The 14,816-nt window shown below is 40.4% G+C and overlaps 1 protein-coding gene across 1 annotated transcript; it reads right to left on the bottom strand.

Moving 5' to 3' along the window:
• Positions 1 to 44: 44 nt before the first annotated feature.
• LOC116265448 (LRR receptor-like serine/threonine-protein kinase RGI1) lies at positions 45 to 5,449 on the bottom strand. Its single transcript, XM_031646041.2, has 2 exons — positions 1,955 to 5,449; positions 45 to 801 (listed from the first exon to the last, which is right to left on the bottom strand). The coding sequence occupies exons 1-2, from the start codon at positions 4,905 to 4,907 to the stop codon at positions 284 to 286; spliced, it is 3,471 nt and encodes a 1,156-aa protein (XP_031501901.1). The 5' UTR covers positions 4,908 to 5,449; the 3' UTR covers positions 45 to 283.
• Between the last annotated feature and the right edge of the window lie 9,367 nt (positions 5,450 to 14,816).

The following is a 14,816-nucleotide window of genomic DNA, read 5'->3' as shown; positions in this document are numbered from 1 at the left end:
CAAAATGTAGATTGCTCATTGACAAGGAACAAGAGACCCTAAAATCTTGGTAATTTGACTAGTTATTTCATATAGAAGTAAGCCACCATCTCTCCCTGAGAGAGCAGTAACAAATTAGCAACAAGATTAATGCATTCTCTAGAAAAGGTCTTCCATCATATTTACATAATACCGCCGCAGTTCATCTCGTTGCAAACATAACAAAGATAACTGATTATGGACTCCTCGAACAAAAATAATAATGAAAAGGATGTGAAACTAGATGAATCCTGTCTAGTATAGATCAATGAAAGGCAGCTTTCGCGGAGACAACAGAAGAGGTGTAATGAAGAGTTGGGGTGGAGAAACTGCTGCTACTGTTACTGTTTGATTGAGAGCAAGCAGCAGCCGCGGCGCCCGGCTTGACTAGCTCCCGGATTTGGTTGTCCGGCGTTGATGGTCCTTTGATCAGCATGTCAACCTTGCTGCTGGGGCACTCGCCCTCCCTTTCATGCCTAATTTCCTTGAGCATGGCCGCCACGTCCTTCATCGTGGGCCGCTCTTCCGGGCATGGATTTACACAGAGCAGCGCAATCCCTACCGCCTGTACCATCTCTTCGGTTTCAGAATCTGGCCGCCCACGGAGTTGAGGATCCAGAACTTCCACACAGGAATACCTCCTCTGCCTAACCCAGTCCACCACATGCAGCCCTTCCGGTATGGTGGGATCAATGGGCTGCTTCCCTGTCAACACCTCCAGCACCACAACACCGTAGCTGTAGACGTCGCTCTTCTCAGTGATCTTCATCCGGTATCCATACTCTGATAGCAGAATAAGTTAGAGGATGAATCAAATCATTTCAATTCTTGAAAGGGCGATGCATTCTCTTGTTATGCCTATTTATAACTTGGTCATCGTTTCAAGCAAGTGTATAAATGAATTCACCGTCATCTTCCTACATATCAATTTTCAGATCGTATTTTTCAACCACCTAGTTTTAAAATTTTTCATATTGAAAGAGTACAGCGGCAACCTGGTCGCTCTCCGTGCCAAGTGGGGCTTTGGCAACTCACGAGTCAAACAGACGCAAACTTGGGAACTCAACCATGGTTTTATCTTGCCAAGCACGTCACGGAAAACATCGGTTCCAGTCTACCAGCTTTCCGCATCAATGGCGGCACTCGCCGCTGGGGTTCCCATCATTGAGGTCACATGGTGAGAGAGAGGAAAAGGAGGTCAACCTCTTTCCTTCTGTCAACAGTACTTGAAACCACGACGTGTCCTTTAATGACTAAACTATGAACAAACGCCATGATTGTCCTGGACTCAAGCAACCAAGAAGGAGAAAAGGAGTCATCCGAAACTCCACATAGGCAGTCCTATATTCCATGGAAAAGGGCGCTCCTATGCCCTCTCAAAATTCTTCGAAGAAAGCGACCTCTCTGGTAATCCATAGATCTGGACCGAATTGACATTGACCACTACAAACGTCTGAGTTGCCATGCGAAGCAAAATGTCGACAATACACCAAAAAGATTCAATCTGGTTATTTTCTGTTTATAGGAGTAATCAAGTCTAAATGTAGTTAGCATCTTCTCTATCTAAATATATAGTTGTGGAAAAGAACCAACACAAGAAAAGAGTTGGTTTTTGTTACCATGATCCCTACTCAAGATACTTGAAGGCCAGGTTTTAGACCAAATACGTTCTGATAAGCTACAATGGCGTTGTACCGTTCCCAAGCAATTGAAACAAAGAAGTTTCAGGCTAAGAGCTAGTTGGAATTGGTAGTAACTAGTACTAAAACAGCTGAGAGTTGTGACGAAATTCTTTGGGTACACAGATTTGATCTCACTTTGTTTATGTTAACGAGCTTTAGAACTTAATAAGATCAAACGGTCTAAGCTTGTATAAGGTTGGTTTAAAGGAAAACAGAAAAAAATCAAAGACGGAAGAAAATAATATCTGACAGACCTGGTGCAATGTAGCCGTAAGAGCCGGCGACGGTGTTGGAGGACCTGGCGAAGTCGTTATCGTCGACCAGCTTGGCCAAGCCAAAGTCGGCGATGTAGGGCTCGAAATGCATGCCGATGAGAATGTTGTTGGCCTTGATGTCTCTGTGAACAATGGGAGGGACGCAGTCGTGGTGCAGGTAGGCCAGGCCCTGCGCGGCGCCCAGTATGATCTCGTATCGCACGCCCCAGTCCAGCACCAGCCCCGTCCTCTCCTTCTCGTGCAGCAGGCTCCCCAGGCTGCCGTTGGGCAGGTAGTCGTACATCAGCAGCCGAGTCCTCTTGTTCCAGCAGCAACCAAGAAACCTCACTATGTTCTTGTGCCGAATGGAGCCCAACGTCTTCACTTCTGCAGAGAAGGAGTCCCGATTGTTCGCCACGCAGCCATTGACGATGAAGTTCTTGTTGTTCTTGATGGTGGTGGTGGTGGTCGTCGTCGTCGCGGTGAAGTCGTTGGACGAAGGCCAGAGCTTCTTCACGGCGATTACCTCTCCGTTGCCCATGTCGGCCTTGTACACCACGCCCGAACAGCCCTTTCCGATGACGTTCCCGTCCACGAGGCACCGGACGACCTCATCCACCGTGAAGCTCAGCTTCTGGAAGGGCGTGAACTGCCACGGCCACGCCATCATCGTCTCCGGGTCGTCGAGGTCGGAAGACGCCGGCGAGTCCTCTCTCATTACCATCCGCCGCGCGCGCACTGCTACCAGGATACCGACCAGCAGTGCTGCCAGCAATGAAGCGAGTACTCCGAGTACTAGCCTCACCCTCGCTGCCCGGCCGACCGCCGGGACAGAGGGCTCGCCGGCGATACATGTTGTGCAGAGACCGTCGTTGCCGGCGAGTTCACTGTCGGAGAGTTGCCGGAAGAGCTTCGTGTTGGGGAGGTTGCCGGTGAGACGGTTATAGGAGATGTTGAGGGAGACGAGGTTGTCGAGTGGGGCGAGGGCGGTAAGGTTTCCGGTGAGCATGTTGTGGGAGAGATCCAGAACCGAGAGCTTCGTTAGGGCGGAGATTTCGGGAGGGATACGACCTGAGAGCTGGTTGTTGCTGAGGTTGAGGGCGATGTCCAGCGGCTGAATGCGACAGAGCTCAGGCGGTATCTCGCCGGACAAATGGTTGCTGCTCAGGTCGAGCATTTGGAGTGCGGAGCACTGACCGAGTGCGGCTGGGATGGAGCCGTTGAGAGCGTTCATGTTCAGGCTGAGCTTGTTGAGGGACTTGAGGCCGCCGAAACTCGCTGGAATCTGACCCACGAAGCCGTTTCTCGACAGTTCGAGTACCTGGAGTAGGGCAAGCGACGCCAGCGAGGCCGGAAGTGCTCCCTGAAGAGTGTTATTGCTGAGGTTGAGCATCTGCAACTGGCTGCAATTTCCTATATCCTCCGGCAACTCGCCGGAGAGCTGGTTGTCGGAGAGCTCCAGGAAGTTCAATCTTGTGAGCTGACCGATCTCCGGTGGAATGCTGCCGGATATGCGGTTTCCTCCCAGACGAAGCCGAACGAGCGACGCCGAAAGGCCGACGTCCGGAGGGATCGGTCCGGACAGGTCGTTCGAGAGGAAGAGGAGCTTCGTCAGGTTTTGGAGATGGAAGATAGACGGAGGGATGGCACCGGATAGGGAGTTGTGCGAGAGGTCGAGCGACTGCAAGGCGGCGCAACCACCGAGCTCCGCCGGGATGTATCCTTCTAACCGGTTCTGCCATGCGAAGAATACCGTAAGGCCGGATAGCCGGCCTATCTCCGGTGGTATCGGGCCGGAGAGCTCGTTGGTGTCCAGCTGCAACTGCGAGAGCGCGGTGCAGTTGCCGATCTGGTAAGGTATCGGACCGGAGATGTTGTTGTCGCTCAGCATGAGCTCCCGTAGCCCTGCGAGGCTGCCGAACGCAGGTGGGATCCCTCCCGAGAGCGAGTTAAGCGAGAGGTCCACCGTCTTCAACTGGCTGCAGTTCCCAATCTCCTTTGGAATCGCCCCGACGAGCTCATTCTGCCAGAGAAGCAACTTCTCGAGCTTCTGCAGCCGTCCGATATCCGGCGGGATCGATCCGGAGAGCGAGTTCTCGTACAGATAGAGGTTGACGAGCTCGGAGCAGTTCCCGATCTCCGGCGGTATTTCCCCTGTGAGCATCGCAGTGTATATAGACAACGTCTGAAGCCGGCCGAGCCTCCCGAACTCCGGCGGTATCCCGCCCGAGACCTTTGTCTCCGACAACCCCAGCACGGTGAGGTTCGAGCACTTCGCTAGCTCGGTGGGAATCTCACCGGAGATTCCGAGATTCCCGCCGGCACGAATAGCCTCCAGAGAGGCCAGCACGCCGAGCTCCCGCGGGATGGTGCCTGTGAGGCGGTTGTCATAGATGAGTAGGTTCCGGAGCTGAGAGCAGCCGGCAATCTCCAAGGGGATGGCGCCATCAAGCTGGTTCGAGTTTAGCGCGAGCGTCTGCAGGCTCGACAGCCTGCCAATGGAGGACGGAATGGGTCCGGTGAGCGCATTGGCGCTAAGGTCCAGGACGACGAGGTTGGTCAGGTTTCCGATCTCATCGGGAATGACGCCGGTGAGGTTGGAGCTGGAGACGACGAGGGTGCGGAGGGAGCGGAGGCGGGCGAGCTGAGGAGAGAGCGTGGCGCCGGCGAGCTCGAGGGAATCGACCCTAAGGTCGGTGACGAGGCCGGCAGGGGAGCACGTCACGAAGGTCCAGTTGCAGGGTGAAGGGTCGGCCTGGTTCCAGTTAGAAAGCTGGGAAGGGATGGCGGTGAGGTTGCGGACTAGGGAGAAGAGCGCTAACGACTCAGCGTTATCTGCAGTTGCTTGCAGAGCAAGAAAGAGTTGCAGGAGAAGATGGAAGAAGAAGGTGGTGGTGGTGGTCCTGAGATGGTGGTGGTGGTGGCGGAGGAAGTGGGCGTTGGGGAACGACATGGCTACAAATCCCAAGCCTGAAACTGCATTGGGTCTCCAATGCGTCGCTAAGCTCAAAACAGATTGCTGCTACAAATACACACATAAAGAGGGAGGGAGACAGAGAGAGAGAGAGGTGGTGGTGGTGGGTGGTCTGGTTTTTGTAGGGTAGTGTTGAATGTGCGCTTGGAAGAATTTAGTATTTCGTTTTCTCAGGCGTCACGCGGCGGGGAAGAAGATGCCACACACATGTGCGTGTGGTGCTTGCTTGCGCCCATGCATGGGGCGGGAAGGTTTTCCGCTTTAGCCACCCACTTTTAGATTTAATTCTAGGAACGACCTCAAGGTTTCTGATTTTCAGTTAAAACCGGCCTCCCTTCTTCTTCACCAGGCTCCCACCGTTAAATTAGAAGACCAAGATCCTTGTTCATAGATTCCGGACAAAGCCGAGCCCTTAAATTAGAAACTTTTCCTTTTTAAACTATTTTTGCTTTTGGTGACGGCATGTAACGGTCTCCGTCCCTCTCTCTCGACGCTTTTGTATGATGGGGAAAAGGTGGCAAATAAAGGGAGTGTGGGGTTTAACACCGCCAAGTGTTTCGAGTCCTTTGACTTGCAAAAGGCCCCAAGTTTCAGTGATGCTTATCTGACATTTATATTGTATAGTTTAACAATGAAATGTCTGTATTATACACGAGTACTTTCGGTATTTGAATTCGCCATAGGTGTTTCAGGCATGCGAGTGAACAGGTTGAGATTCCGGCGAGAATTTTCCGGTGGGCTAGCATTAGAGGGCACTAAGGAAATCAACTGTTGTTACACTAGTCGAGTACTCTCTTTGTTCTGTTCTATAAAAACAGTTTAGTTAAAACTTAAGCAGTTTTAAGGAAGTTAATTGTATCATGTCTTAGAGTAAAAAAGTTTTGCATACCTGATCGAACCGATTGATACCGAAACTACAAGAGGAGGAGGAGGAAAGCCTTCACTGCTAGTTTAATGTTGAACCGTGGCATGTGCATGCATGAGACATGACTAGCTATGTGGAGTGCCCTTATTCTCTACCTAGAGCTCATATAATTAGCTACAATGTTGGGTTTAGGTCTGGTGACTGGTCGGGGCAGGTGCTTGTAATGGGCAGGTCACCTGTTCGATTCACAAAGATATTGTTATATATCTTGATGATACCAAGACATTTTAGTATTAAGTTGTGAGATATTTCATGTGATTTATGGGTGGCGGTGTTACATCCAGTTTTTTTTCTCTCTTTCTTGTTCTTGTATATAGGAGACTTATTGTCTTTAAATTTTGTTATGCATTCTCATTTTATGGACTTTTATTTTCCTCTTTTTAAGGTACCAACTGTTGATTATTTGCTATCTCTATCACACGTGTGGCATGATAAATTCTCCCCACATCATTGATGTAACTACATCTCATTTGGTCTGTATTAATTAATGTGTGGATATTTATTCTATTCTTTATCTTCACACGTTTCAGGAATTGTATTTCCAACGCTCCGAAGTGCAGCATTTTCTTAAAGGAAAAAAGAAAGGACAAGTAAGCGTGATATCTCAAACAACCTGAAGACTGAAGAGGTTCGCTGGTTTGTGACACTTGCAAAGGTACTTCTATTCTAACTTGCACAGTTATAGTCATATTCTCATCATATGAAAACTTGAAAAAACTGGGACAGAAGATCATGAGATTGTTCATCTTAGATGTTCCTTTTCTGGAATAATATGTCCTTTAACCAAGCAAGCCATAAGCATCAGTCCACAGTCTTTTCAGGATATAAGAATCATCTGTAGTCTGAAGCTCTCCTGGTCCAAGCGAATGATCGCTTCATGGCTCTACAGTCAACAACTACTCCTGCTACTCACTAAAAGCTAAAAGGGGCAGCTCTAAAATAATAGTATATCAATGTATATGAGACAATAAAGAGAAAGAGAAAACAAGGAAGAAAAAAGAAAAGAAAAGGTCGTGTTCACCCGGGTTTTCCGGGCAACAAAGGGATGGGAGTGGGATGAGTTATGATCAAAACAGCAACTTTATGATAAATCATTAAGGGGATCCCAGGTTTCGAGGAGCTCAGCCCCCCACTTGGAGTTCTTTTTCCCTTGTATCTATTCCTTATTTTATTTTATCTTATTTTTTTTTATATAAGTTTATATGACACCGATGAATTTGTTTTGTGTTTTTTAAAATGTCTGCGTTTTGGGTAGTGCTTGTTTTTTCAAAAAGTTTAAAAATTTTAGTGATTTTTTTAAGAAACAGGTAAGCAACTAATACATGATATTAAATACCCAGTCATTAGAATGCCTGGTGTTTTTAATATCGAGTGGTTTTTTAGATGACTTGGAACTTTTGTTCCATGCTTGTTTGTGTATAGAAGTTTTCTTTGGTATGAAAGACAACGGTCAAAAAAATTTTACCTGGGGTTAAAGTTCTACTTGTTTAGGTAGAACTTTATTCTCAAAGTTTCAAAACCTACTAAAAGGTGATGACATATTTGTTCCACATTTGTTTCTTGCTGGAAATTTTCATAAAATCTAAACTAAAGATCCGCCTCTAGAATGGAATACCACTTATTCAAACATAGCACTAATGTTTTCTTGATGATAAGAAAAGATACACTTGAGAGTTTGAGTTTCTGCACTCCTCAAGACACCTGTAAGTTGAGTCGGCCAAAAAATATACCTTCATTGATCTAATTAATCTTGTTCGTTTCAAAACAAATAGCTCAATCTTAAACTTTTTACAACTTTGTAGTATTTGAATGACTCTTATATGATCATGCCTCCATTGAATGATAAGAAAAAGGTAAAGTTCGATCTCTGTTACTCGAAATTCAGAAAGGAAAAAGTTTTTACCACCCATTTAAGATTAATCTTGTTAGGAGACTTAAACTAAGAAGCTTTCAACTAATTATAAAGAAAAGTTAGACAGCTATTTAGCAATACGAAAAACATTAGAAGTGCTTTTATTGTCCTCGAAATTCTAAGCAATCTTTTTTTCTTGGTAAAGTAAAGTTCTGAAAGTAAAAATATGGGGAGATAAGGTTTGCTCTGGGGGGCCATTTAGAAAAGACTTTTGCCCACAAACAAAGGGCAGGAGGGGCTTCAACCATGCCCTTATTTTTAGGGTCATGGCCTTGGGAGGCTCCCCAAAGTGGAATCTATACACGTTGTCACACTGTGAGGAGATGCTTACAATAATCAAATAAAAACAACTTCTTTAGTCTTTGTTTTTTCTCCTTTCCCTTCCTTTTCTTGTTTTGTTTTTTTAAAAAATGTGGGGAGGGGCTCGGTCATGAGGGCTCTAGGGGTGAGGGTCACGTGCCTTTGCTCATTTAAAGAGAACAAGGCACTTAAAGACCCTATGTCCTAGCCAGATTTTTTTTTTTGCCCTAAAGACAGTGTCCTAAAGAAGGTCTAGTGTTAAAAAGAAAACCATACTTGCAACAGGTAGCTTCAATTACAGTTCCATTCAGCTTAAAGAAACAGTATGCCTGCTGTCTTCCCAAATATTCCTGTATATATACAACACAATGAGTACACTATAACCCATCTATAACGTCATATATATATATATATATATATATATATATATATATATATATATATATATATATATACTGCTGTCTTCCCAAATATTCCTGTATATATACAACACAATGAGTACACTATAACCCATCTATAACGTCATATATATATATATATATATATATATATATATATAAGAGGTAAAAACAAGATACTTATTTCAGAAAAAAAAACCAAACCATTTACTTTTTTGCTAAAAAATTATTTTAATATATATATATATATATATATATATAGATATATATATATATATATATATATATATATATATATATATATATTGCATCAACCTATGCTTAAGATCAAATTGAAAACACTTTAAATATCATATTTAATGGGTCTGGTTTTTGTTTCTGACCTGGTCTGGTTTTTACCAATCACTATATATATATATATATATATATATATATATATATATATATATATATATATATATATATATATATATATATATATATATATATATGAGAAAGAAATATCACACGGGCTAGAGCTCAATAAAAAGTAAAGTTTGGTATCTTCCTAAATATGTGTTCCTGTATATATGGAACAAATCTACAAGGTCGTATATATACATATATTTTCCTATGTTAGGTATATTATAGGGAGATTATATCTTGAGGAACCTACCGGTAGTTGCACTTTTAGCAACTCCTCGTTTATCTGATAATTCAATATTGCTCAAGAGCCAGATTTACATTCACAAGTAAGTTTATAGAAAGGTTACACCACAAGGGGCTGATTTAAGTGTAATGGTTTAAAGTGTCTTTCCCCTCATGACATGCAACTTGGCCTCCCCCATTGGACCATAACAACCGTTTCGATGGAACCTCATTCCATGTCCATTAACTAATATATAGTAACACAAGAATTCATGTTTCCTTTTTTTTTTTCTCCTTTTTCTACTGTAAATAATGTTTCGCAAAATCATGTGTTTGAGCTTGACCTTGACTTATAAATTATACACATGAAGATGAATATAATATATCTGGTTGTGTAACACCCTAAAAAATTAGTCTTGTATTGAAGATTATGAGGGATATTCAAGGGTTTATAACGAGGGTCATTACATAAATGGTTATCATGGTTCTTAGCCTTTTTCGAACTGAAAACTGTTAGGATGTGGTTGGGATCCATCGAACCAGGGGATCGAGCCAGGAGTGGGTGGGGTTGTTATAGGTTGACAGCAGCTTGATCGAACCAAGCCTCTGCAAATTTTGAATCTCTCTGTCGAATGGCCTTTTCTCCCCGATCGGAATAGGTAGGTCAATTCCTTCCCTTAAAACTGTACTTGAGAGTTTTTTGCCTCATAAAGCTCAACAATCAACTCTTTTTTGGTGTTACATCTTTCTTAATCTAAATCTATCGTATCTAGCTGAATGAGATTGATCAGAGATCTATCCCTTCTTGGATTAGCCAAGTCAAATAACCTAAAGAGGTTAAGTTAATTACATGAGTTTCAAACTCCGATTTGGAGAGATATAATGAAATTCCTCTATCAATACCCCCGAAGTAACAATTTATTTGATGGATCCAACAAACAATTTAAGTGAATTCAGTTTGAGAAGAAAGTGTTCTTATTCGAACCGCTCAGTGATCTACGGTAAGTATTCTTTGCACCAATACAACCCTAAACCTTGGGGGGTAAGGGGAAAGGGGGCAGCACCGCTCTCGTCCTAAAACCATAGGGTAGATTCTCTCGCTTCCCTGGACTTATAAACTATACCCATTTGTAACATTCATGTGTATTTTTTTTTTCATGCATACATAAGTGTATGGATCAAATCTTACAGTGTCGAATATATATATATATATATATATATATAGAGAGAGAGAGAGAGAGAGAGAGAGAGAGAGAGAAAGAAAGAGAAGAAGTATTTAATGTGGAATTTCTTATGCGAAGATACTCTCATTTCTAAGGCAAGGAATTGACCTACGTTGGTGAGGCCATGGCGGTAGGGAGATTGAAAAAATCGCCATGGTTTGCAGAAGCTAGTAAAACACTTGACAAGCAATAGCACTTCCTCTCAATAAATATATACGAAAACACAGAATATGTTGACAGTCACCGAGTGATCTCGCAGAAGAATCTCAACCAACTATCCGTTTGGCATTAAAGATTTGCAAATACGAAGAAAGAAAGACAATTCTTTAGTCAAAGCAGGTCAGTTCGAGGTACAATTTTGGATAGATAAATAATAAGGAAACACATAAGAAATGATGAATATATAGTATTAAAGAAAGGCTGCCTGCAGGAGGAGTATTTGAAACGGTTCATACTGGGTCCACACTCAAACTGGGGAGGACAGACCCACTTGTGGCTACACCTTAAGATTGGCTCGTTCTGCCTCGGTTGGCCCCGGCCTTACCTATGAAGTTCGGACCAACCCACATTGCTCTCTTTCTCTTGTCCTTGAGATTCAGGGTTGCTTTGAGACCTAGACGACAGAAAAAAGAAAAGTATATAAAGATGTTATTATGGGGGGCTTAATTTGGTTTTAATGTGAAAAATTGAGGAGGTTTTGAATCCAAAGTTCATAGCGGAAAGGCCCGAACGTACAGATATGATAAAAAAAAAATTGGGTCAGAACGGGGATCAGGTCCAGCCCATCTTGGAGGTCTAGTACGGATATTAAATACCCGATTCCCTTTTCTATTTTAATGTTGCTACTTGCACGACCGGTCCAGCATAAACAATGCCGCCTTTATCTCAAGAACAGACGTACGGTCCCAATATTTGTAATTCAGTGAAGTGACTAAGCTCTAAGCTTAGGATTCTCCATCTCTTTCTCTCTCACACACACATGCGCGCGCACATGCTCGCCGGCCGTGTTCTTTATTTTTCTATTTTAAAGGTAACCAACAACTAATGAAAATTAATTAAGAAAAACTAAGGATAAATTTTTTTTCCTTCATTAAATAGTTTTGTTAACCAAAAAAAACATTTTTTTTTATTTAAATCACATTGGCTCATATCTTTTACTGCAACAACAACGTTCTTTATGCAATATATAAGCCAGAAAATTTTAGTTAAGAGGTACTAGTAATAACTTTTAAATTTTTAAAATGCATCAACATATAAATGAAAAAAATTGCTCTTAGCACTTTTGTGGATCCATTGGCCTTCATTCACTCCTGACTGTACCAACTGCATCGATCTTAGCTTTCCACGAACCTCTGATGCGCATCGCCACAGATTTTATATTCTTAAAAAAATTTGCGGATTAGAGGTTTTTATTAATGAAACCAGTTGAAACAACAAAGACAAGTGACATAGGATATAAATATATCAAGCCTGGTCATTAATGTTGTTTTTCCTTCATTTTTGGGATTAGTTTTCTTTGATTTCAAGAATTACTATTAAATTTAAATGATCTCATTCTTGTTTGAACTTGGGATTTATTAATAATGTGCAAACATGGAAATCTGTGCCTGTGACCACAAAAGAGTATCTATCCAAGCAATGCTAATCCCTATGACGCAGAAGAGGCATAGGGATTCTTCCCCTTTATGATAGGAAGCTAGAACTAAAAGTGCATATTCTACTAAAAAGAGTCGTATCGCTTCTACTTATTTCAAATGAGATTATCTTCTTCCCTGTTGCTGTAGAACATTTTGAATTGGAAGCTACAACTCGCTGCCTCAAGAATATGTTGAAGATTCCTAAGATTAACTTGAACTAATGACACCGAGAAATTTGAATTTGGTTTTTTTTATATGATAAGACATTTAGTGTGCAGAGCGATACCCTTAAGTTGTATTTTAGATTCGAGACTGCATAAAAAGGTGTGTTTTGAAAGACCTTCAATTCAACATTAATAGCATAGATTTTAAATCCATGCTACATGTCAAAAACCATAAATTTAAAGTCAGACAAAAAAATATTTGACCTTAAATTTATGGATCTAAGATCTTAGAATCTCAAACCATCCAGTGTTTGAGATCTGTGGTGAAACAAACACAACTTATAATCCTGGCGAGTCACATAATCGGGTCTAGTATGGGTATAACATGTAATTTTTGAATAAATCTAGTATAATATAGATCCATTACACTAAAATTTTTCATGGGCAGGTGTAGGTAGCGGACCACAGTAGATCTGCTATTGCGTTATTAATTGTTGTTTGGGAGGTAAAAGATTGTCTTGCCTCTATAATATTGTTTAAGTTTTGATTAAATGATGGTTGAAATTAGGTCCGTGAAAAACTTTGGGCGTGTTTGAACGACATCCTCATAAAAAACTGTTTAAAGAAATGGTTTATGAAAAAATTTAATTTCTAATTATGTTTTAAATTTTGGTTTTTGTATTTGTGAATAACTCTGGACGGAACAGGTTATTCAATCCCCTTTAAAGCCTGGATTTTCTCACCCGGTTTTGGTGTCATCCAAACACTAGGAAAAAGCTGCTTTGGAGGCAAAACATTTTTTGAGAAAATCGGATTTTAAAAAGGATTCAATAATATAGTTCCCTTCAGGTTATTTATTAAACAAAAGTTTTAGATGTATGATCCAAATACGAAAACAATTTTTTATAAAAAAATTAAAAAGCTACCTTTTAATTTTTTTTTTTTGAAAACCTTTATTTTGTGAGAGTCTCATCCAAACACACCTTGCCTTAGTTTTAACTTCTAACTTCAAGTCAAGAGGAGTGAATAACATAGTCTTCTTTGGGCTATTCACAAATAAGTTGTTTTGCTTTTTGATGTAAATTAAGTTACAAAAGCCACCATATTTTTATTTTACAAAGTACGATGGTATAATGAATGTTTTTTCAAATTTAGTAATTAAATGCTAGATATAATCATACTGTATTTTCCTAAACAAAAATGTGGGGATCTTGAAACGTACTCTCTAAGCATATTTGATCGAAAGAACAACATTTTTTTACCAAACATCTTCCAAAATCTGATTCTTTTTTTTTTTAAAAAAAAAACCCAATTTTATGGCCAGGATTCTGCCATTCGGGCGCCCACTATCATGCAACACACCGAATATGAAGAAATTTTTATAGAGATCAATTTTATTTTTCAGAAGTTTTCCAAAGGATCAAAGTCACATTTTAAAAAAAATTAGTAATACATTTTTTTTTTTTTGAATGGGGAGCGATCTCTCTGCCGGGCCCACCCTAGATCTACCAATAAACGTCTCCGTTTCAAATTTTGAAAGAGCCATCTTATTAGGTGATTTTTAAAATTAACAATACAATATAGGTGCCAAGTGCCTTTTTCGTAATTCACAAACATGGTTTAGTAAAATAATTAATATATATAAAAAAAATTATGAATACCATGATAATGGAAAACTTACAAATAAATATTACGACAAAAATGAGTTGGTAAATGAACCTTTTTTTTTTCAATTACTTGTCGATCGAAGGTATCCGGTTCAGAAAAATGTGGTAAAAAATGACATATCAATCCTTGGAAGCAAGAAACATCATATCAATATCAATGAATGAATCAGCATCTTTATGTTTTTAAAGATGTCGGGACTCGAGCTTCCATTTAAAGGTTATTTTACATTACAAGCCTTGAGTTCAGGATTCTTTTTCTCTCTCTCTCTCTATCTCTCTCTCTCTCTCTCTCTCTCTCTCTATATATATATATATATATATATATATATATATATATATATATATATATATATATATATATATATATATATAATTGCAGAGCCAAATCTTTATGAGTAATCTGATGTTTGCTGGTCCAATATAAGCTTATAGTTTATTTAATAAAGTAAGCTACTAAAAAGTAAGTATCAGAAGGACATTGTCACGATTTGTACTGCATCAAAGTCTCACAAGTTAAAAAATATGATTGATTTTAGGGAGAACAAGGAGATACCAAATCATTTTTTGAGTAATTGATTCTAAGATAATCATACTGTGGATATTAAATTAAAAAAATGAAAATTTAGTTTTGTTTTCAAAAGATTAAAATGCCCCTCAAAAATCAAAATAGACAAAATCTCAATTAAGAAAACTCATTTATTTCATTTATTGAGAACAATTTCAGTTCTTTAAAATATAACTGCCTTTTCATTTTTTCAACTTAATCTTTACCATTTAATCTCATTTAAAATTAATGGGACAAACAATATCCATGATGGTCTAATTTCTACTCGTTTTCCATTATTTCAAAAAAAAAAAAAATTATCACCAGCATACAAATATATCAACAGTGAAAAAACGAAAATCATAAGCATGATTGTAAGTCATGTAAACAATTTGAATGGCGATTGACAGAATGTAACAGGTAGAATTATTATCAGAAAAAATAGTACCTTGACTTTGGAAAAGTGACTTTACTCTTGTAAAGTATCAATG

This window comes from Nymphaea colorata, chromosome 12 (assembly GCF_008831285.2).
Source record: "Nymphaea colorata isolate Beijing-Zhang1983 chromosome 12, ASM883128v2, whole genome shotgun sequence".
Classification (NCBI taxonomy): Eukaryota; Viridiplantae; Streptophyta; class Magnoliopsida; order Nymphaeales; family Nymphaeaceae; genus Nymphaea; species Nymphaea colorata.
Note: the sequence above shows the minus strand (reverse complement) of the source record. Positions and strands in the feature narration are given on the sequence as shown.

Coding starts and splice junctions, on each gene's coding strand:
- LOC116265448 (XM_031646041.2), bottom strand. CDS start 4,907: ATGTCGTTCCCCAACGCCCACTTCCTCCGCCACCACCACCACCATCTC. Junction 802..1,954: donor TTACGGCTACATTGCACCAG/GTCTGTCAGATA, acceptor TTCTGCTATCAG/AGTATGGATACCGGATGAAG.